Genomic DNA, 25,706 nt, shown 5'->3' on the forward strand with positions numbered 1-25,706 from the left:
TCAAACTATATCTTGGTCTTCCTCTGGGTCATTTTGCTGCCAACCTGGCAGAGAACACTTGTTTTGCTAATCTTTCTTTGCCCATTCTGTTTAAGTGACCATACCACCTGAGATTAGCTCTGCTAACGCATTCCTGGATGCTGACAATGTAAAATTCTTATCTAATATCCTCATTTTAATATCATATTGCCATTGATGCCATCTATTCACACCTATAATCTCTCTCAGGACTCTCATATCTGCGGTCTCTAGTCTTAGGTCAAGTGTTTTACTTCAACCCAGCTCTCAGATCCATAAGTTAAAACTGGTTTGAACACTGTCTTGTATACAGCTAATTTAGTGTTCCGAGTAATTTCTCTCTTATTCCATATGAATTTATTCAATTGACTTCCCACCATACCAGCTTTGCTTATTCTGTTGTCTATTTCTATATTTAATTTACCATCTTCACTAAAAATCGTGCCTAAGTAGCTGAAATGTTTTACTTGTTCCACAGGTTCTCCATTCACAACACAGTTGACATTTTCAATAATTCTGCCTATTTTCATTGCTGATCTTCATACCATATCTATTACAACAGTTATTCAATTTAGTCAGTGAATCTTGCAGACTTGTAGCAGATTTATTTAGAAGTATAACATCATCCGCATAAAGCAAAGAGCTGACATTAACATCTCCAATTTTGATATCATGTTTAATACCACTTTCCTTCATAATGTAATCCATATAGATAATGAATAACAGAGGGGATAATGTACATCCTTGTGTAACACCAGATTTAACATTAAACCATCTTCCTGTACTTCCTTCAATTCTAACTGCTGACTTACAACTCAAATGAAGACAAAGTATTGCTTGATATAATGCCCCATTGACACCATATAACTGTAGCGTATTGAATAGCTTCTCTCTTGGCACCTGGTCATATGCCTTTTCCAAATTGACAAAACTTAAATACAGATCTTTGTTATATTCCCATGCTTTCTCGACTATTTGTCGTAAAGTGAAGATCTGATCCTGACAGCCTCTATTTGGCCTGAATCCAGCTTGTTCTTCACAAAGCTTTTCTTCCACAATTCTTCTCAACCGTTTCTCAAGTATACTTGCATAGATCTTGCCAGGAACACTCAGTAGGGAAATACCTCTGTAATTCTCACATTCAGTTTTATTTCCCTTTTTATACAGGGTGTTCGGGATAAATTTGACATATTTATAATTAATAATATTTTTCCGTAAGTTACATGTATTAACACACACTTCTCTTCATTTAAAAGTTTGGACCCTTCTTCATTCATATACAAGATGTCAGAAAGGATGGATAGCTGGAACCCACCTGAATCATGGAAGAGAATAACTTGTATCATGATGATTCGTGCCCGCCATCAAAATAAGGATATTACGACTGCTGCCCAATGCTCCCTGAATACAGTAAAAACAATCAGGAATGAACTAGAGACTTGCAATGGTGACTACGAGGATGTAGCAAGAAGAAAGATCCCTAGCAGACGATCTGATTGCGTTCGTACAGCAGAATTCCTCGCAAATCTGCAGGAACAGGTGTTGAAGAACCCTGGCATTGGAATTCGGGCTTTGTTCGTGGAGTTGCTAACTGTAGTCAAGCCCTGGATAACAAGGGTAGCCAATGGTAGGCCGTATGTATGGCAGCAGGATTCGGCCCCTTGCCACACCTCTGGGAAAAGTCAAAAATGGTTGTCTGAAAATTTCTACGACTTCACCAGTCCAAATGTTTGGCCTCCAAACTCCCCAGACCTTAACCCCATGGATTATTTTGTATGGGGCGCAGTTGAAAAAGACACCAATCGCACTTCCAGTAATACAAAAGCCCAGTTAATGGATAAAATTAAAACAGTTTTTGCGGCCCTTCCTAGGGAGACTGTAGCATCAGCTTGTTCGAGGTTCCGAAGCAGAATTGAAGCTGTGATCGATGCTAATGGTGGTTATTTTGAGTAAATCTTGTTGATAGTATTGTAATTAACTCTGCCTGTAATGTTTTTTTGTCAATTCATTAAATTTAATAGATACAAAGAAGATTTTCTTTTTCCTTACGAAACTGTCAAATTTATCCCGAACACCCTGTATATGGGTACTATGAGAGCTCTACTCCAATCATCGGGAATTCGTCCCTGTGTCCAGGTTTCTGAACTATGCAGTGCAGCCACTGTAAGACTCTTATACCACCGTACTTCAACATTTCTGGTCGAATATCATCTACTCCTGCTGCTTTTCTACATTTTAAGCCTTTGATGGCTTTTTCTACTTCAAGTATGGATATGTATTCCTGACTGCATGCCTGGTCAGTGTTTTTTACCACTGTGCTATCATCACTGCTTATTTCATTTAGCAGTTTTTCAAAGTAATTACTCCGTACTTCAAGGATATATTTTTCTCCCGTTTTCATGTCACCTTTATCATCTCTAACTCCTTTTACAGCACTCTTTCCTCTGTTCTTAAGCTTCAACAACCTCCAGATAGTTTGCCACCTTCTTGATATTTATTTTCTATCTTCTTGCCAAAGTCCTCCCATGACTTTTGTTTAGCTAGTTTTACACAGTGTTTAGCATTCTTGCATTTGTCTCTGTATTCTCTAAGAGCACAAGCTGACATATTTTCCAGGAACTTTTGATATGCTTTCTTCTTTTCCTTCACTGCCTCTTTAACTTCCTGTGTCCACCAAGGAGTTCTAATGTTTCTATCCTTGCGGACAACTTCACCACATGCCTCTCTAGCTGAATCAATCAGGGCTTTCTTCAAGGCTTGCCACTGAATCTCCAAGGTTTGATTCCTGTTCTCAAACTCTTTCATTTTTTCTTCAATAATCTTTGTGTATTTTAGTCTGCAGTTCACATCTGAGAGCTGCTCAACTTTTATTCGCTTTAAAACTTTGTTACATGTTATTCTTTTCAATATTAAATTCAGTTTTATCCTGCTCAAGACTAAATAGTGATCACTTCCAATTTCAAATCCTCTGTACACTCTGGTGTCCTGCACCAGGGATAAAACATCACTATCAACAATAACATAGTCAATGAGACTTTTCTTATTTCTTGCGTCTTCTCTCCATGTGAATTTGTGCACATTTTTATGTTGTAACATAGTGTTAGTAATAACCAGTCCATGTCCTGAGCAGAAATCCAACAGATATTTGCCATTATTATTAGCTTTGCTCTTTTCTCCAAATTTTCCCAAAATATTTTTGTATGTCTCACAATCATTTCCTACTCTGCTATTTAGAGCCCCAACAAGGACCAACTTTTCCTTTTTCATTGTGTCAGTTGTTTTTTCTAAAGCCTCAGAAAATTCCTCCACTTCTACCTTAATAGAACCTTCTGTGGGACCATAGGCACAAATAAGTCTCCTTGTCCAGTTCTCCATTCTCATATTTGCCCACATTACTCTACTTGAGACTGACTGCCATTCAAGAAGATTAGCCTCGTATTTAGTATTGAATACTATGGCTACTCCTTCTTTTCCTTGATTGTCATGTTGAGAAATATATTACACAGACACCAAATGTGTTTGTACTTTAATTCAGTGGTACAATAAAACTACTTGTTTTCTTTACATCTGCAATATAGTTGCAGTTGTGGGAAGGCATGTTGTTTACCGCAGGGAGCAAGTTATTGCCCCCGACTTGAAAGTGGTTAAACTTTATTTTCGTGTGCAATGTATATGTAAAACTTTTAATTTATTTTTTCATAAAGTAAAATCAGGGGTGCAACTGATACCCGAGGCGAGTTATATTTGAGTAAATATGGTATTTCTGTTTTATTATAAAAAGCAACCACCCCTTTTTTTTTCATCTTTCCTTGAGGCGTTCTGGGACACATGCGGGCCGCCAGTTTGACACTTCTGCCTTAATGCATAGCAGTATACATGTGCGCAAGTAGATGTGCTTTGCATTATGGTAGATACTGAGACAAGGAGTGATGAGATCTTAGTCCACCTTTGCTACAAGTTGCCAAGGGATGTACCACCCTACCTCAGTCCTGAAGATATTTTCAGGCGCAAACTTTGTTTGCTTACACTTGAATAAAGGATTAAACTAATTTATTATAAGTAAATTCACTGTAGTGGTTTACAATAGTGGGAATTGACTGCATTTTACTTTCAGATAACATTCCTTTCATATCTAAGGTTATATTCCTAATACTTGTTGGTATATTCAAAGTTTTTTTATTTTTTATATGTGATAGAAATTTTATGGAAGGAAAGAATAATAGAAGCTAGAATAAAAATAGATAGAGGCTATTTAACAATAATTGGTTTATATGCCCCAGAAGAAGGTAGAGAACAGGATAATATTGATTTTTATAATCAGCTACAAAAAATATATAATAAAATAAATAAAAATGACTAATAATTTTAGCAGGAGACTTAAATGCAAGAATTGGAAACACAAAAATTTATAATAATATAGGAATACATGGAGAACACACTCTAAACAGAAATGGTAAAAAATTGATTGACTTTGTAGTTTATAATAACCTAAAAATAATGAATTCCTTCTATAAACATAAAGACATACATAAATATACTTGGGCAGCAAGAGGATGGAAATCAATATTAGATTACTTCATATTAAATGAAAAGACATCAAAATTTTCACTAGATGTTAGAGTTCACAGAGGATATGAAATAAGCAGTGACCACTTCCTTGTTAAAATAAAATTAAGATTACCACCTAAATGGCTACAAATAACAAGAACAGAAAGAAAAATTGAAACATTTGTTTATAAAACTAGACTATTGAATTACACAAATGTACAATGGCTATATGAACAAAGAATTAACCAATATCTAGATAAAATAAAACAAAATGAAGAAATAGAATGGCTTAATATAAAAACGATACTAAATGCAGCAGCAAATGAAAGCTTAGGAAAGGCCAAAAAATTCAATAAAAGAAAAAAACTGAAGATCTGGGATGATATAATCAAAGAAATAATTAAAAAGAAAAAAGAAGCCTATCACAAATGGTTTAGCAGTAAAAGATTAGAAGATGAAATAGAATATAAAAGAATAAGAGACATAGCTAAAAGAGAAGGCAGAAAAAGACATAGAGAATCATGGAATAAATTTGTTTCTAATTTAGAACATGATTTATATAAAATAAGACCCAATGTATATAAGATTTTGAAACATCTAAATGCAGATACCAAAGAAAACATAAAATTAAACACTGAATTAAAATTAGAAGAATTTCTAAATTACTACACAGAACCGTGGACAGACAAATATTTTTAAAAAGACAACTGGCAAACAATTAACGAAAATGAAAAGGAAATAACTGAAGAAGAATTAGAAATCAGCCTGAAAGAAACAAGAAACGGAAAATCACCTGGAGAAAATAAGCTAGGTTCAGAACTATATAAATACGCAGGAACAAGATTCAAAAAAAGACTCTTATTATTTTTAAATAAAATTTACTCAACTGGTATCCCCCCAATAGAATGGAAAAAAGCAATTGTGATTCCTATCTTTAAGAAAGGTCATAGAGATGACCCTAAAAACTATAGAGGTATCATTATACTAAATTCCTGTTACAAAATATATAGCAGAATCTTAAATAACAAACTAATGAAATATTCCAAAAACTTTATTCTAGAGGTACAGAATGGATTTAGAAAAGGATGATCATGTACAGACCTAGCCTTTTGCCTAAAATTAATAGTAGAGAAAAGAAGAGAAAATAATTTGGAAACACATATTGCATTTATTGACTTTGAAAAAGCATTTGACAAAGTTAAAAGAAACATATTATTTAACATATTAAAAGAAAGTCAAATACTAAATAATATCCTAAAAGCTATCACAAGTATATATGAAAATAATCAAATACAAATAAGATTAAATGACGAGCTATCATATACAAGAGAGATAAACCAAGGGGTCCGACAGGGATGTCCCCTCTCAGCAACTCTTTTTAATATCTACTTAAATGAAATAATAATAAAATGGAGTAAAAATTTACACCAAGGAATTAAACTTTCACCTACAGTTAACTTAAACACTCTCCTCTTTGCAGACAACCAAATAATAATTACAAATTCTGAAGATAACTTACAGAAAGCTATTTTAAATCTAAATGAGATATCCAAAGATTATGGTATGATAATATCAACAGGAAAATCAAAAACTATGGCCTTTAAAGGACAAGATCCAGCAAGAACTAAAATAGTAATAGATAACAAGATCTTAGAACAGGTGAATTCATTTAACTACCTAGGATGTATGATCACATATGAAAATGAAAAAGATATAAACGTAAAAATTGCAAAATATTTAAAAATAACAGGTGTAATTAACTCTGTATTTAAAACAAACCTAGTTCAAAAACAAACCAGGCTAAAAGTATACAATACATTAGCCTTACCGGTCTTAATGTATGGAAGCGAAATCGGGAGAATAAAACAAAAAGACAAACAAAGATTAACAACAGCAGAAATGAAGTTTATGAGAAAAACTGCAAAGTATACCCTATTTGATCACAAAAGAAATGAAGATATTATGAAAGAATTAAACCAAGAACCAGTAATAGAAAAAATTAAAAAATATAAACATAAATGGATGGAACACGTTCAAAGAATGAAAACAGAAAGATTACCAAAACAAGCCTTAAAGTACAAGCCATTAGGAAAAAGAAAACCAGGACATCCTCTTAAACGATTCAACGATGACTTCTAAGGCTGGAACAGGCCATGCTAGGCCTAAATCCTTGATATGTATGATGATGATGATAGAAATTTTGCAATACTGATTACATGGATATTTTTAAAGTTCAAATTTAGTTTTAAGTAAACTATGTGAGTTGGCTAAATCACTTCTAAATAATTGCATTTGATCATATTTCATTAAGAAAATCATTTGAAATTAGAAGCGATCAATTTAAATGTTTCTATGGTCTTTCATTATATAAATTGAATTATTTGCATTTTTTCAGTATTGTTGTTATACTATATTTTGCTTTATTTAGGCCAAGCCATCCCTTGACCATCAATTTAAATGTTTCTATGGTCTTTCATTATATAAATTGAATTATTTGCATTTTTTCAGTATTGTTGTTATACTATATTTTGCTTTATTTAGGCCAAACCATCCCTTGACTAATGAAGATTTTAGGAAGCTTTTGATGACTCCTAGATTGCCCCCTCAAGCAGCACCACCCCCTCCTAAAGAGGAAACATACAGGTAAGCTGATATTCAAAGTAAATTATTTAATTTTTTAAAAAATCATTTATGATTACTTGGTATTATTATCATTTGACCTTGGCAGAGAAATTAAAGGACGGACAGAGGTGAACAAGACTGTAACAAGGGTAATTGAAAAAAAAAAAAAATCTAATTTTATGATAAGAGAATTAACAAGCATAAACTAGGAAACACTGTTTAATAGAAATGACAGTTCACTGTTAAATGAATAATTATGAATAATTCATAGTTTGATGTTTCAGTTTATTCGAAGAAGTAAATATGATAATAAAACTGGAGTAATTTAGATGAGAAACCAAAGTTTTCAAGGAAAAACATTATACAAAAGAAAAAACTATAAGAAGAGTAATAGATCTTATAAATCAGTTGTAAAAACTTGCGATTACAAATAATAATTTGCATTAACAAAATCATTAATTAAAGACTAAGCCATATTTGAATTACACTTTACTAGTATTACACTCTGCTACAATTAATTTTAAAATCTTGTATCTATGTTTGTCTCGGGAAATGGCATCTCTCACCTGTGGTAGTCTTCATACAGAAGAGGAGTATTTCAATCTCGTCCATGCAGAGTCAAATAATCATTCATTCTGCAACTACCTCTTCATCACTGTGAAAGCGGTAATATACAGCTTCAACCTCAGACAGCACAGCAACTTCACAGAGAGAGGCAGCTGACTCCTTGCAGCCTTCAAACAAAAGGCGAGAAATCGAATCCTACACGAGCATCACCACTACAGGCAAAACAACACCTTAGATCTTTCCACGGAATCAACTCCTGGCTGAACAGGGCGACTGCATCATAGTCCACTTTCCAGCATAGAAGTGACATCATCTCCCCCCCCAAAGAAAGGGGGGAGAAAGGTTTTTGTGCTTAACAGTGCGAATATTAACCATTTGTCACTTTCATGTAAATAGATAATATTGTCCTATAGTAACTGCTATGTTCTTCCACATACATGTCAGATTTTATGTTCTTATACAGTATCGTGTCAAATAACTGTTAATGGCTTTAATTTAAAAAAAGAAATAAAAATGTAAACCTTGTAACTGGTATTTCGATGTAACATACCTTGCAAGAGTATGAGCATGTAACCTCTCTGCCTGACTGCAGAGAACCAAAAACCAGTTAATCCTGTACATAAGATTGTTATGTTTACAATAAAAAAAAACATATATATATATCATCATCATCATCAAATTCCTGCTATGTACCCTCAAGGGGTGTACAGAATATGATAGTACTACATGAAAAAAATTACATCATTATTAATTTCCTATCTACAATTTTCCTCCAAATCAGTCTGTTACTTGTCAAGACTCCAACATTATCAGATCTTAGATTTCTATCGTCTAAGGCGCTTTGTACTGTATCAATCCACCTATATCTTGGTCTTCATCTGGGTCGTTTTCCTGCCAACCTGGCAGAGAACACTTGTTTTGCTAATCTTTCCTCGCCCATTCTGTTTAAGTGACCATACCATGACCATACCACCTGAGATTAGCTCTGCTTACGCATTCCTGGATGCTGACAATGTCAAGTTCTTTCCTAATATCCTCGTTTTTAATATGATATTGCCATTGATGCCATCTGTTCATGCCTCTAATCTTTCTCAGGACTCTCATATCTGTGGTCTCTAGTCTTTGGTCAAGTGTCTTACTTCTGACCCAGCTCTCAGATCCATAAGTTAAAACTGGTTTGAACACTGTCTTGTATACAGCTAATTTAGTGTTCCGACTAATTTCTCTCTTATTCCATATAAATTTATTCAATTGACTTCCCACCATACCAGCTTTGCTGATTCTGTTGTCTATTTCTATATTTAATTTACCATCTTCAGTAAAAATCATGCCTAAATAGCTGAAATGTTTTACTTGTTCCACAGGTTCTCCATTCACAACACAGTTGACATTTTCATATATATATTGAAAAGGTGTAAGGATAATATTAACAAATTAAACATAAACAGCTCCTCAGGAATGCACCTGAAAGATCTGGCCAATTTAGTAGAAGAATTTAATAAGTATTTTGTAAATGTGAACACTAGTTAGATGAGACAAGATTTACCTAATAGCATAAGACAGGAGGAGGAAATTGTTGATAAATTAAAATCATTTAGTAATTTTGTTTCAGTCAGCCAATTTGATTCACGTTGATTGATTCAGCCAAGAAAGCATGTGGTGAAGTTCTCAGCAAATATGGAAAAATCAGAACTTGAAGATGGACACAGGAAGTTAAAGAGGCAGTCATGAAAAGAAGAAAGCATATTGAAAGTTTTCCTAGCAACTAGAATAGCATGTACTCTGAGAGAATACAGAGAAAAATGTTGGAAGTTTTTTTCCCATTTGGTTAGACTATAATAAATTTAATTTAATCCTTTATCCAAGCATAAGCAAACAAAGTTTGTGCCTGAAGTATCTTCAGGTCTTAGGCAACTCATGATAAAGGTGGACCAAACTCTCATCACTCCTTCTCTTAGTATCTCCCATAATGCAAAGCACATCTCCTTGCAGACATGTATAATGCTATGCATTAAGGGAAGGGCCACTACCCAGACCACTTTCGACCTTTATTGAATGTTCAAGTACAGGTGAAACTCCAAAAACTCAGCATTGTTCCCCTCAGTAACAGACTCACCCTGCCACTGAGAAGAACTCTCAGTTTTGGCTCTACCCCGTGGCAGGCTCACCCCACCACCAAGCAGAGCCGCTCCTTTGCTCATATATCATCTAAGGGGTAGCAGCAACAGCCATGCCTCAGTTAACTTCATGGGCAACAGCATTATTGAGGTCTTGTTAGTGGGAGTCAGACCCAGAGGTGGTGATACTAAGGTGGAAGCAATGGAGAAGTCATATTTACCTATACGAGTTGCCAAAAGGTGTCTCACCTTATTATTAAGAGAAAGATGTGGAATTTTTTTTTTCCACTTGAGACTATAATAAATTTAGTTTAATCCTTTATCCAAGTGTAAGCAAACAAAGTTTGCACCTGAAATCCACCTTTACCACGAGTTGCCTCAGTCCTGAAGATACTTCAGGTGCAAACTTTGTTTGCTTACACTTGGATAAAGGATTAAATTAAATTTATTATAATACAGAAAAAAATATAAGAAAGTGAAGCAATGTGTAAAAGTAGCTAAACAAAAGTCATGAAGAATGAATGATCTTTTTTTAAAGTTACATCATTACACTACAATAATAATTTTAATAGATTACTGTATATTTTCAGTGCCAGATGAAAATGTAGTGAGGCACAGTATATGTTTACTTTTGGCAACCTTGGGGAGGTGGGGGGGGTTCTGTTTAGCTTCTAATAACAGTTCAGACAGACAGACTCGAAACAGGTGTCTGGTGAAATCCTAAAATATACTGTGATCAAAATCAGTGTGCAAATTTTCTTTCAGAATTGAATCTTTTGATTTTAATATAACATACTAAAAGCAGTCTGTGCTGAACACAGTTGCACTCCTGAATAGTAGTGTATTTTCACATAGGAAATAACCTTGCATTCATTATCTTCTAATTACTTAAAGAATTTTCCTATTAGGTAAGCTTGAAATATTTTAAATTATATGAAACACACACACACACAGTTGTTAGCAAACAAAATCTTTACCCAAAGGCTATACATCTACTAGCAAACCAGTAGGAATTACAGGAATAGTTTGTTATAACTGATGTATCATAGTGAAGTTTCTTTAGAATAGCCTTGTATACGTTATTAAAAAAAAAAGAAAGAAAAAAATACATTGAAAAGTTGTGACACTGAAGCCCTGTTAGCTTCAATTAAGACTTTTCATTAGTGTGTTATAGTGAGAATTGACTGTACTACATTGTGTAGTACCTGTGAATTGTGGTATATGATAATATCTGTTAATGTATGTGAGAACTGCTGAACTGTAAGAGCATGTCAGTCTTATCTTACTACCTTTAATAATCACATGTTATGTCTGGTTGTTATTTAAAACGAAATATTCTATTCCACTTTGTTTTGCATTCTTGAAACTTATCATTGGCAACGATGACTTGATTATCAGACCAACAATTTTGCAAGAAAAAAAATTACACGAGTGATATCCATTACTAACTCTGTTCTTTCACTTTCTTCACTTTAGTGCCAAGGAACCAGAAGAAACAGATGATAGAGCTGAAAAAAGGAAGAAGAAAAAGAAGTAAGTTTTTGAATGTGTGCACAAATTGTTTGTATTGTTATAAAGTAATAAAAATTTGTTTAATGATTACAGTGACCTATCACAAATGTCAGATCAGTGTGTTTTTTTTTCGATCTTCTGCAGTGAAATGAAAACAAAGTTACTGAAGTAATTAATTTCCCAACATAGTAAGTGATCTTAAAATTCCTTTAAAAATGGATTATAGATATTTTATATATGTGTGTGTGTGTGTGTATATATTATAGTTTCTTATTAAGAGAAACCTCTGGAGACTCATATGGGAGGGCCACATATTACCCACACCAGCTCATACCATTTCTTGAACTCATTCACATTACCTGCACTCACCCATCCAAAGGTAGTCCATTCCAATCATTCATCACCACTCTGTGAGAAGGGAGAAGAAAAAAAAAAAGAGCTCTCATCTCTTCTTTACAGCATTCATTCTCAACTTCCAAGAATGTCCTCTCATCCTTTCTCCACCCTCCAAAAAATGAAAAATTCCATCTACTGATATCCTGTATGACCCTTTCACAAGTTTGTAAATCTCAGTCATATCACCTCCTCTTTCTCCTGGTTGCTAGGATCTGCAGTCCACAAATTCTAAATCTGTCTTTATAATCTTCATAAAAGTACCAATATTATTTTTAACACTCTTCTTTGTGCTCCCCCCCCCATACTGTATCAGAATCACCACAGAAACTAGAACACCTGCACATAATAGTCCAAGTGAAGTCTCATAAACCCATGCTGTTCACTGCAAAGGGGCAAAATGACTTTCTTATCTTTATATGTCAAGGTTCATTTCAGTATTGCAATTATCATCTGAGTTGTATTTTTAATCTTTACTATATGGCCCTTGAACTTCAACTTCCTATGTACTAAAACTCCATGGTCCCTAGCCTGATCAATTTCTTCTAGCACAATCCCACCAATGTAATATGACATTGGATATCTCATTATACCAAAGTGCATAGCCTTACATTTATTAACATTGAACTGACAGCCATTTTAACGTGTCTACAATTCCAGCATATTCAAATCATTGTGCAAGTACTGCATATCAGCCACATTCCTGATTAACCTGCCTATATTTCCTGTCAAATCCTTCCCATTGTCATTAACATATAGATTGAATAACAGTGGATCAACGATTGATCCTTATGGTGCACCACTGGTTACCTTAAATCTTTCAGACTCATATCCCCTATATACCACTTTTTCATATGTCACCCAGCTATCTTGTTATTCACACTAATATTTTATAATCCAATCACATGTTCTCCAATTTATGCAAAAGTATCTATTATGTATTCTGTCAAAAGCCTTAGCAAAATTCACAAGTATCATGGTGTGTCCATTCCCCTTGTCTAACTCAATGGTAACATCATTATAGAATGCTAGCAAGTTGTTGAAGTGACTTTCCATTAGTAAACCCATGCTGTTCATTGCAAAGTATAGATTCTCTGTTAACTCATTTCTGTATGTGAGCCTTAACGAACTTTTCCAAAATCTTTATCACTATTCCAGAGATACTGATAGGTCAACAGGTAGATACATTGATTACCACTATCGATACATTGATACACTGCCATTGATTCATTTGAAACCTATTTATCAAATGTTCATTTGATACAGCCTTTCATACAACAAACAGGCCACTAAGTAAGTTGGCCAAAAAACAGAAATGATGTATATTGTTCATAACTGTTATATAAGAAAACTTAAAGAAGCCTCAGAAATGCTCACATGCACATTGTTTAATTCAACAGTTGTTTTTTTTCTTACTCAATCTGTTATATGTACTAGACTTGATGTCTAGTACATATCTATCATGTGTTGTAATTATTCTTTATAGTTTTTTTTTTCAATCAATTAATACAAGTCTTGCACCCCTGATGATGTAAATTTGATTACTTGTGAAATTTGTCAGGTTTTGTCATTCTAATAATACTAGTTCTCATTAATGAACATGTGGTCTCTCTCTATCAGAAGTCAAACAAACAGTGGATGTATATTCAAATCCCACCATGGGCATATGATGTTTGTGATTCTCTTACTAATCTGTGTAGAAAAGACATCTGTGACCCAACCACTTCTTCCAGCAGAGACTTCACTCCCAAAACCCTGTGAGATACAGAAGTAACCATATGACATCCAATAAGAGATGCCAAATGTGAAAGAAAATAAGATAAATTTTTAAATGAAATGTTGCACCAAAGATAGTGATGAGATTAATGAATTATGTGTATTCCTCTTTCTTAGATATTATGTCACTCTTAAATGTATTGTTCTTTTTTCTTAGATATTATGCCACTCTTAAACGACAAGAAGAAGATAAACTCGCAGAACTCTCTCGAAAGTATAGAGATAGAGTATGTAACTTTTGTATGATTTATGCACGTTTTGCTTAAAATCTTGCTCTATAAAATATTTTGAAATGATAAATAATTTTTATCTTGTATTTTGAAATGAAGAATTAGACCCATAGTATATTGTATTAATGAAAATAAATTGTCAAATTGATTTGAGTTTTTTTTGCAGTAATTCCATAATGAGAGTTGTTCAAACTATAGTACATTAGTATTGGGAATGGACAAAGTTCTATAGAGAGAAGAAACTTCTCTTAGAGATTTGAATAAAAGGGATGGCTGTTCAGAAAAAACTACAAGGAATGAATGAAGAGGAAGAAAAATTTGTTCTGTGAGTTTGGAATTAAATGAACTGTAAAGAAATATTGTATAGGTGCACATGCAGATTTAGCAGAGAGTAGGGAATAATCCGTGCCAATTCTGATGAATATAGACCATGAAACTATCTTATTAAAAATGCAAGCAGCAGAAAGTGAATGTCTGTGAAAGAGAGTGAAATGAGAGATGGGTTGCTAATTAATCTGATTGCACTCTTGTATACTAAGTTAAATATTTTTAGTAGCACTACCCCAAATTAGAAGGGTATTCAGTGTTTGGAAAAATTTATGATTTGCTTAGTGTTTTGTTCAGAAGTAAAATAATGTTTTGAGTGAAATAGAAAATCTAAATTTTGTAGTTACTGAAGAGGCAGTATTTGCAATATGTTTATGCAAAGAAAGATGGTTTATTTAAAAAAAAATAAAATAAAAGCCTGACTCTGAGAGAGTATGGTGAAAATTAATGCCTTTATTACTATACTTTAGTATAGTAATAAAGGCTTCAGTTTATAACAATAAAAAAAAAAAAATTCAAAGCTGCTTTGAAATACGTCTAAGAATATAATCAACATTGGATTTGACTTGGTGCACACTACTTGAAAGACACAAGCTCTTCCCATGTTTGCCTTCTATTAGTGCTTTAATTAGGTTTCACTGGCCTGACAGTTGTTTTGAACTGTTGGTTCTCATCAGAGACTAAGAAGAAACCTATAGAGCAAAAACTCTCGCTATCCATAGCAATCCTATCTCAGGAGGTTAAATTCATCATTAGTGAACCATCAGTAGGTGCATAATCATAATATTACTCCTCCATAACCAATTATGGAGGAGTAATATCCTCCATAATTGGAGGATATTACTGATCAAGATCAGTAATATCCTCCAATCATGGAGGATATTACTGATCCAGCCATATTTTACAGCCAAATATAATATATATATATAAAAGGGGTGCTTAAGAGTTGAAGCTTAATTACTGGGAGGAGAAAGAATGCAGAGAACTGACTGGGAATTCTGATCTAATGTTCATTCTTCACCTTCTTGTGGTGCATCCCGTTAAGTAGGTATTCGACTTGGATACCGAATGAAAAAGAATGGGCTGGCAATTTGGGATTTAGTAACACAAATTGTGTTCTTATTTACAAAAATATGAAATGATGGTACAATATGAAAAAATTTCATGCTGTCTAGGGCATCACCCAGTTAAACAAGGCCATGCTGTTTTTGTAGGAAACCAGGATGAACAGTGAAAAGTCAATTTTGGAAGAAACTCCAACTTAACATCATCGAAGTTCAAGATTGGCACCATCAACGTAAGAAGAAGAATCAATGGGAAAGACATGGAACTAGCAGAATAATTGGATAAATATTGGTCTTCATAACACAGGATGTTATATTCAGGCAATAACAATCAGGAAAAAGGAGTAGCCATACTATTCAAAATTAAATATGAGGATAATCTTGAATGGCAGACAATTTCCAGAAAAGGCCATAATAGGAAATTGGACAATGAGAGATCTAAACAGCAGAGTAGGAGATGATTACCAGACATATAGAAATGTTTTGGGAAAATTTGGAGAAAAGGGTAAAGCTAATAATAATGGTAAGCATCTGCTGAATTTCTGTTCAAGATAGAAATCATTACTAATATGATGTTCCAACATGCAATGTATATAAATTCACATTGAGAGAAGATACAAGAAATAAGAAAAGTCTTATCGACTGTGCTACTGTTGATAATGATATCTACACATAATTTTAGTATCCAAGAGTATTTTATTTATTTATTATTTTTTATTTTTTTATGTTGAGTCCATGCACAAGAGGTTGGTTGATTGATTAACCTATAGTATGTTAGAACCATATATGGTAGCAGGTTGGGAAAGGAGAAACTTGTTTACATTTGATTTTAAAACTTATGTATTGCATTCCTTGGGAAACACATAAGGGAGGAGACTGTTCTACAATACAGCAATAGCAGGGATGAAGGAGGAGAAAAAGAAACATGTTCTGTAGGTTTTGAGTTGTTCACTGTGAAGGGATGTGAGGTGGCAGTTGCACGTGTTCCAACGGATTTAGTATAGAGTAGAAGAATTATTGATGCTGTTTCATGTAAACGTTTGCCATGGAAATATTTATAGAACATAGTGCTTAAGGGTCAAAGCTATATAACTGAGAGGAGACCTCCACATGGCCTTTAAAGGAATGCGGAGAACCGACCAGGGCTTCTGACCTAATGTCCAATCCTCACCTTCTCATGGTACACCCTGTTGGGTATCTACTTGGATACTGAACGGACGAGGATGGGCTGGCAATTTTGGATTTAGCCGACCAAATTGTATTCTTATTGGTTACACCAAAATATAGAATGATGGTACCACATGACAAAATTTCATGCCGGCTGGGGCGTCGTCCGGTTAAACAAGGCCCCCGTTGTTTTCGCCAGGGAACCAGGGCGAACAGCGAAAAGTCAGCTACTGGAACATATCTGAAAATAAATCCCAACTCGACATCACCAAAGTTAAAGATCGGTACTATCAACGTAAGAAGCCTGAATGGCAAAGAAATGGCGCTAGCTGAGGAATTAGATAAGTACCAGATCGACATAATAGGGGTGACTGACACAAAAAAGACCAAAACTGATCTGATCATTCTGAGCAATAAATACAAAATGTTATATTCAGTCAATGACAATCAAGGAAAAGAAGGAGTAGCCATAGTATTCAACACAAAATACGAGGCTAATCTTCTTGAATGGCAGTCAGTCTCAAGTAGAGTAATGTGGGCAAAAATGAGAATGGGGAACTGGACAATGAGACTTATTTGTGCCTATGGTCCCACAGAAGGTTCTACTAAGGTAGAAGTGGAGGAATTTTTTGAGGCTTTAGAAAAAGCAACTGACACAAAAAAAAATGAAAAGTTGGTCCTTGTTGGGGATTTAAATAGCAGAGTAGGAAATGATTGTGAGACATACAAAAATATTTTGGGAAAATTTGGAAAAAAGAGCAAAGCTAATAATAATGGCAAATATCTGTTGAATTTCTGCTCAGGACATGGACTGGTTATTACTAACACCATGTTCCAACATAAAAATGTGCACAAATTCACATGAAGAGAAGAGGCTAGGAATAAGAAAAGTCTCATTGACTATGTTATTGTTGATAGTGATGTTTTCTCCCTGATGCAGGACACCAGAGTTTACAGAGGATTTGAAATTGGAAGTGATCACTATTTAGTCTTGAGCAGGATAATATTGAATTTCACATTGAAAAGAATAACATGTAACAAAGTTTTAAAGCGAATAAAAGTTGAGCAGCTCTCATATGTGAACTGTAGACTAAAATACACAAAGATTATTGAAGAAAAAATGAAAGAGTTTGAGAACAGGAATCAAACCTTGGAGATTCAGTGGCAAACTCTGAAGTAAACATTGATTGATTCTGCCAGAGAGGCATGTGGTGAGGTTGTCTGCAAGGATAAAAGAAATAAGAACTCCCTGGTGGACACAGGAAGTTAAAGAGGCAGTGAAGGAAAAGAAGAAAGCATACCAAAAGTTCCTGGCAAATAAGTCAGCTTTTACTCTTACAGAATACAGAGACAAATGTAAGAAAGCTAAACAGCGTGTAAAACTAGTTAAACAAAAGTCATGGGAGGACTTTGGCAAGAATATAGAAAATAAATATCAAGAAGGTGGCAGAATATTCTGGAGGTTGTTGAAGAAGCTTAAGAATGGAGGAAAGAGTGCTGTAAAAGGAATTAGAGATGATAAAGGTGACATGAAAATGGGAGAAAAAGATATCCTTGAAGTGTGGAGTAATTACTTTGAAAAACTGCTAAATGAAACAAGCAGTGATGACAGCACAGTGGTAAAAAATACTGACCAGGCATGCAGTCAGGAATACATATCCATACTTGAAGTAGAAAAAGCCATCAAAGGCTTGAAATGTGGAAAGGCAGCAGGAGTAGATGATATTCGACCAGAAATGCTGAAGTATGGTGGTATAAGAGTCTTACAGTGGCTGCACTGCATAGTTCAGAAAGCCTGGACAGAGGGACGAATTCCCGATGATTGGAGTAGAGCTCTCATAGTACCCATATATAAAAAGGGAAATAAAACAATGTGAGAATTACAGAGATATTTCCTTACTGAGTGTTCCTGGCAAGATCTATGCAAGTATACTTGAGAAACGGTTGAGAAGAATTGTGGAAGAAAAGCTTGGTGAAGAACAAGCTGGATTCAGGCCAAATAGAGGCTGTCAGGATCAGATCTTCACTTTACGACAAATAGTCGAGAAAGCATGGGAATGTAACAAAGATCTGTATTTAAGTTTTGTCGATCTGGAAAAGGCATATGACAAGGTGCCAAGAGAGAAGCTATTCATTACACTACAGTTATATGGTGTCAATGGGGCATTATATCAAGCAATACTTAGTCTTTATTTGAGTTGTAAGTCAGCAGTTAGAATTGAAGGAAGTACAGGAAGATGGTTTAATGTTAAATCTGGTGTTACACAAGGATGTACATTATCCCTTCTGTTATTCATTATCTATATGGATCACATTATGAAGGAAAGTGGTATTAAACATGATATCAAAATTGGAGATGTTAATGTTTGCTTTATGTGGATGATGTCATACGGCTAAATAAATCCGCTACAAGTCTGCAAGATTCACTGACTAAATTGAATAACTGTTGTAATAGATATGGTATGAAGATCAGCAATAAAAATACAAAGACAATGAAAATAGGCCGAATTATTGAAAATGTCAACTGTGTTGTGAATGGAGAACCTGTGGAACAAGTAAAACATTTCAGCTACTTAGGCACGATTTTTAGTGAAGATGGTTATTTAAATATAGAAATAGACAACAGAATAAGCAAAGCTGGTATGGTGGGAAGTCAATTGAATAAATTCATATGGAATAAGAGAGAAATTACTCGGAACACTAAATTAGCTGTATACAAGACAGTGTTCAAACCAGTTTTAACTTATGGATCTGAGAGCTGGGTTAGAAGTAAAACACTTGACGAAAGACTAGAGACCACAGATATGAGAGTCCTGAGAAAGATTATAGGCGTGAACAGATGGCATCAGTGGCAATATCATATTAAAAACGAGGATATTAGGAAAGAACTTGACATTGTCAGCATCCAGGAATGCGTTAGCAGAGCTAATCTCAGGTGGTATGGTCACTTAAACAGAATGGGCGAGGAAAGATTAGCAAAACAAGTGTTCTCTGCCAGGTTGGCAGGAAAACGACCCAGAGGAAGACCAAGATATAGATGGATTGATACGGTACAAAGTGCCTTAGACGATAGAAGTATAAGATCTGATAATGTTGGTGTCTTGACAAGTAACAGACTGATTTGGAGGAAAATTGTAGATAGGAAATTAATAATGATGTAATTTTTTTCATGTAGTACTATCATATCCTGTACACCCCTTGAGGGTACATGGCAGTAATTTGATGATGATGATCATCATCATCATCACCATCTTCCTTATACCCTCTTTTACCTTGCGGTGTCGAGGGTCCATTGATCATCGGACCTCACTCCGTTTACAGGATAAGGTGGTTAGCCTTATGCCCCGGTGTATCCCATGGCCTGTAGTGTTGAGTTCTCAAGGCCAGTTTGCCTGCTTTGCGGGATGAAAAACCCCAGAATAAACTGGGGAAAAAACCCTGCTGTCCACGCCCAAGACTGGCTAACTTGGCTATGGCTGAGGAAGATCCTTCAGCTCCTCACGTCACCGACGGGAATCGAACTTAGGACACTCCTTCCCCAGGCATATGTTTGCGAAGCGCATAGCCACTAATCTAACCGCGCGGATGATGATGATGAGATATTGCAGAAACCAAGTGTCTGTGTGAAAATGGGCAGAATGAGTTGGTAAGAGATAGGTTATTCATGAATCTGTTTGTCCTCTTCTGTATTGAGTCAAATATTTTTATTGAGCTCTTAGGAGCCCACCCCAAATGTGGGAGCAGGAAGTAATCACCATTTAGTTTTGGGCAGAATAAAATTGAATACCATATTTAAAAGAAAAGAGTATAAGAGAGTTTTAAAAAGAATCATAGTCGAGCAGCTTTCAAATGTGAATAAGCCCTTGGAGATTCAATGACAGATCCTGAAGGAAACATTGATTTATTCAGCTGGAGAACATATAGTGAAGTTGTTTGCAGGAATAGAAAAATCAGAACTCCATGGTATACTCAGGAAATTAAAAAGAGGCTGAGAAAAGGAAGGCATACCAAAAGTTCATGGCAAGTGTCAGCATGTGCTCTTAGAGAATACAGGAAAAAAAGTAAGAAAGCAAAGCATTGTATAAAACTACCTGAACAAAAGTCATGTGAAGACGTTGGTAAGAACATGGAATATGAATATCAGGAAGGTAGCAGAATATCCTCGAGACTTTTGAAAAAAGGCTAGAAATTGAGGTAGAATAATACTGTAAAAGAAATCAAAGATGATAAAGGTGACATGAAAACTGAAGATAAAAAAATTCTATATGTATGGAGTAATTACTTTGAAAGATTGCTGAATGAAACAAGCAGTGACAGCACAGTGATGGATGACATTGAAGAGGAATGCAGTTCAATATTATTATTTTTTTCTTATTCATACCCTCCTCTTTTACCTTGCGGTATCGAGATTTTTCTACATTTAACCACTACCATATCGAGGATAAGGTGGTTAGCCCTTATGCCTCCTAGTGTGTCCTATGCATGTGTTCATGGACTGGTTTGCCTGTTCTGAGGGATAAAAAAAAAAACTCGAGTTTCTGGGTGAAAAAACCCTACCTTTGTACAAGACTGGATGACTCACCTTTAACCAAAAGAGACCAGATAAAGGTTCCTCACATCACTGATGGGAATTGAACCCAGGTCTTTCTGACCAAAAGACTTCATCTATACTGATTGAGCTACGGCAGCTGTAATTCAATAATTGATGTAGAAACAGCCAGAAAACCTGACATATGGCGAAGGCAGCAGGAGTAGATGATATTCAACCAGAAATGCTTAAATATTATCATCAGACCTCCAGGGAGCCATATCATTGAAGAGGTGTAATAACCTCGTTATCTTTGCTTGCCAGTGTTTTTCATTAATCAGGTCATCTTATGAGCTATTTTAGTCAATTTTTGCAATACTATCTGAAAGTTAACTCGCAGTCCACCAGCATCCCCAAATCCCTGCCAGCATCAGTTTCCTACAGTCCTGTTCCATCAATGTAGTAAACACCTGTCAATCTTTCCATCTCAAAATATATACCCTCACTTTTTGCTGCATTAAAATGAGAGTAATTCTCATTTGCTCAATAATGTCAGTCTATTTAAATCATCCTACAAGAGCTCTACATCATCCTTATTGACTATTGCTCTGCCTAGATTTACATTAGCAGTTGATTGGATATTTTCTCTTGGTTCATTTCCCATATCATTAATTTACAAGTTGACTCATCTGGATTTCTTGGAGATGTTGAATAAGTGGGGATAATTCAGAGGCAGGTCACCAAGATGGTGGCAGGTCTGTAGAATACTTATTCCTTATGAGGATAGATTCAAGATTTACAGGTTACAGAAATTGGATGATAGGCAGAAAAGGGGAAGTAGGATAGAAACATGTAAGTTACTTAATGATTAATAATAATATTTTACAGTATAAACAACACCAAAGAGGTGTTGTTTATACTGTAAAACATTATTGTGAATCGTCAATGACACCTGAGAATTTCTATATGTATGTTACTTAATGGGTTTTATGATACTGAGGAAGTTTTTCAGTACATGACTAGTGTAGAGAAAATTAGAGGTCATCCTTGGAAATTGAGTAAGAGCAAGGGTGTGATTGTTTGCATGGGAAGTGGTGAATGAGTACCAGAGTCAGTTGTGAGTGCTTTATTGGTGAATGAGTTCAAAATGAAGTATAACAGGTATTGTGTTAATGGTAGTTAGTGATTGGTAAGTTAAGTGAAATGATAGTGGGCCTATCTTAATGAGTCTATGGATTCCATAGAGGTGTTGATATAATAATACTATATGAATTTATTAAAAGCCATTTTCATAAGATTATTTAATTTAGGCCAAAGAACGACGGGAAGGTGTTAATCCTGATTATCAAAATGAAGATCCTATCAGTGCAGCTGCTGGATATAGGGCTGTTGCTCCTGATGCCAAATCGTGAGTATCGGGAAGATTGCTTTTCTTTTTAAATAATGTTTATGAAAAGAATATTAGCTCTGCATATTTCTCATGCATATAACCAATGATTTAATATATGGCAGTATTGTATTACATGTTTATATTATATGTGTTACAGATGTCCTGTAGTATTTTATTTCAACACCTCTATTCCATAGAGGTGTTGAAATAAAATACTTATTTCTTTATGAAATAAAATTACTTATTACTAAAATACAGATTATACAATTAAAAGTGTATAATCTTTATTTTTTTCTTCATAATTAACCAGTTTCTTTGGTTAATATAGTCATACCATGAGAAAAATTCAATTAATTTCTTTATACACTAATAAATTTTGCATTGTTTGTAAGTTAAAGATGCCAAGAAATTATATTCTTGGTTTCATCCTTTATCCAAGTGTAAGAAAACAAAGTTTGCACTTGAAGTAACTAAGGCAAGTGATGTGAAGTCATTAGCCTCTATATACAAGTAGCCTAGTCATGAAGTTACCTCACACAGACCTTGTTTGCTTACGCTTGGATAAAGGATGAAACCAATAATATAATTTCATGATATCTTTAACTTATAGTGAAACCAAGCGAAAAAAAAACAACTTTCAACATTATTTATATCATTTTATGTATGACACAATTTTTGAAATAAATGTAAAGATTATTGTTATACACAGATATTAAACATACAAACTTATTGTTTTAATACTGACCATATTGTAATACGTACAAACATCTTACATTCTTTGCCTACCAGTTTTGCTAGCAAACTGTCTAGCTTTTTCAAGGCATTGACGGAAAAGCATAAAAAACTATTAAATGCAAATTGAAAGGAACATAAAAATGTTGTTAACAATCTAGTAGCTAAGGTTACATGTTCGCATGACAGAGACTGAGAGGACTTATTGTTCTTATTCATTATCACGCATGCGTGATAATGAATAAGAACAATAAGTCCTCTCAGTCTCAGTCCTCTACAGCTAGCCAGTAATGTGATTACTGGCTAGCTGTAGTTCAGATGGATTTAGAGAGAGGATCATGTTTTTCCACGAATTGTTCAGAATAGTACCCTGATTTCTGTTGAGGTTTCTGCCGGTTATTAACACTATTGTGGCTTCCTTGAATAAACGATGTCTATAGTCGTCATCCAAATATGACATGGAGCTGTTTTGCCACTCTATCAATGTGGTTAGTCGTACAGAAATGATGTGCTAAGCCAGAAGAAAACCACGACAGAAGTATTTCTTCCTACTTAGTACATCATTTCTCTATGTCTAACCACACGATAGTGTAGCAAAACAGCTCCATGCCATATTTGGATGATGACTACAGACATCGTTTATTCAAGGAAGCCACAATAGTGTTAATAACCAGCGGAAACCTCAACAGAAATCAGGGTACTATTCTGAACAGTTGGTGGAAAAACCTGATCCTCTCTCTAAATCCATCTGAACTACAGATTGCCAGTAATCACATTATGCGTTTACAACAAACACGCATGCATGATAATGAATAAGAACAATAAGTCCTCTCAGTCTCTGTAACACGAACGTGTAATCTTAGCTACTAGATTGTTTATAACGTTTTTATGTGCCTTTCAATTTGCATTTACTAGTTTTTTATGCTTTTCTGTCAATGTCTTGAAAAAGCTAGACAGTTTGCTAGCAAAACTGGTAGGCAAAGAATGTGAGATATTTGTATGCATTACAATATGGTCAGTATTAAAACAATAAGTTTGTATGTTTAACTCTCAAATGACCAAATATGTTTAATACACAGATATTGTAATTTTAGATCTTACCATTATAATTTGAAATATTACCTTCTAAGTTTGAATTGAATAAAATTTAGTCTTGAGCAGGATAAAATTGAATTTCATATTGAAAAGAATAACATGTAAGAAAGTTTTAAAGCGAATAAAAGTTGAGCAGCTCTCAGATGTAAACTGTAGACTAAAATACAGAAATATTATTGAAAAGAAAATGAAAGAGTTTGAGAACAGGAATCAAACCTTGGAGATTCAGTGGCAAACTCTGAAGGAAACATTGATTGATTCTGCCAGAGAGGCATGTGGTGAGGTTGTGTGCAAAGATAAAAAAATCAGAACTCCCTGGTGGACACAGGAAGTTAAAGAGGCAGTGAAGGAAAAGAAGAAAGCATATCAAAAGTTCCTGGCAAATAAGTCAGCTTTTACTCTTACAGAATACAGAGACAAATGTAAGAAAGCTAAACAGTGTGTAAAACTAGCTAAACAAAAGTCATGGGAGGACTTTGGCAAGAATATAGAAAATAAATATCAAGAAGGTGGCAAAATATTCTGGAGGTTGTTGAAGAAGCTTAGGAATGGAGGAAAGAGTGCTGTAAAAGGAATTAGAGATGATAAAGGTGAAATGAAAACAGGAGAAAAAGATATCCTTGAAGTATGGAGTAATTACTTTGAAAAACTGCTAAATGAAACAAGCAGTGATGACAGCACAGTGGTAAAAAACACTGACCAGGCATGCAGTCAGGAATACATATCCATACTTGAAGTAGAAAAAGCCATCAAAGGCTTGAAATGTGGAAAGGCAGCAGGAGTAGATGATATTCGACCAGAAATGCTGAAGTATGGTGGTATAAGAGTCTTACAGTGGCTGCACTGCATAGTTCAGAAAGCCTGGACAGAGGGACGAATTCCCGATGATTGGAGTAGAGCTCTCATAGTACCCATATATAAAAAGGGAAATAAAACTGAATGTGAGAATTACAGAGGTATTTCCCTAATGAGTGTTCCTGGCAAGATCTATGCAAGTATACTTGAGAAACGGTTGAGAAGAATTGTGGAAGAAAAGTTTGGTGAAGAACAAGCTGGATTCAGGCCAAATAGAGGCTGTCAGGATCAGATCTTCACTTTACGACAAATAGTCGAGAAAGCATGGGAATATAACAAAGATCTGTATTTAAGTTTTGTCGATTTGGAAAAGGCATATGACAAGGTGCCAAGAGAGAAGCTATTCAATACGCTGCAGTTATATGGTGTCAATGGGGCATTATATCAAGCAATACTTAGTCTTTATTTGAGTTGTGAGTCAGCAGTTAGAATTGAAGGAAGTACAGGAAGATGGTTTAATGTTAAATCTGGTGTGAGACAAGGATGTATATTATCCCCTCTGTTATTCATTATCTATATGGATCACATTATGAAGGAATGTGGTATTAAACCTGATATCAAAATTGGAGATGTTAATGTCAGCTCTTTGCTTTATGCGGATGATGTTATACTTCTAAATAAATCCGCTACAAGTCTGCAAGATTCTCTGACTAAATTGAATAGCTGTTGTAATAGATATGGTATGAAGGTCAGCAATAAAAAGACAAAGACAATGAAAATAGGCAGAATCATTGAAAATGTCAACTGTGTTGTGAATGGAGAACC

At 34.7% G+C, this 25,706-nt stretch overlaps 1 protein-coding gene across 1 annotated transcript in view; it reads left to right on the forward strand.

Moving 5' to 3' along the window:
* Positions 1-25,706, forward strand: part of beag (IC cytokine homolog beag) — a 170,225-nt gene that overhangs the window by 14,579 nt on the left and 129,940 nt on the right. The window contains exons 3-6 of the mRNA XM_090403298.1: positions 7,108-7,209; positions 11,349-11,405; positions 13,711-13,780; positions 22,180-22,277. Of these exons, the coding sequence (XP_090259424.1) occupies positions 7,108-7,209; positions 11,349-11,405; positions 13,711-13,780; positions 22,180-22,277 (327 nt within the window). The remainder of the gene's footprint in view (positions 1-7,107; positions 7,210-11,348; positions 11,406-13,710; positions 13,781-22,179; positions 22,278-25,706) is intronic.

The sequence above is a fragment of the Typopeltis vanoorti genome, chromosome 13 (genome assembly GCF_054136105.1).
Source record: "Typopeltis vanoorti isolate ZY-2024b chromosome 13, IOZ_Tvanoo_1.0, whole genome shotgun sequence".
Taxonomy (NCBI): Eukaryota; Metazoa; Arthropoda; class Arachnida; order Uropygi; family Thelyphonidae; genus Typopeltis; species Typopeltis vanoorti.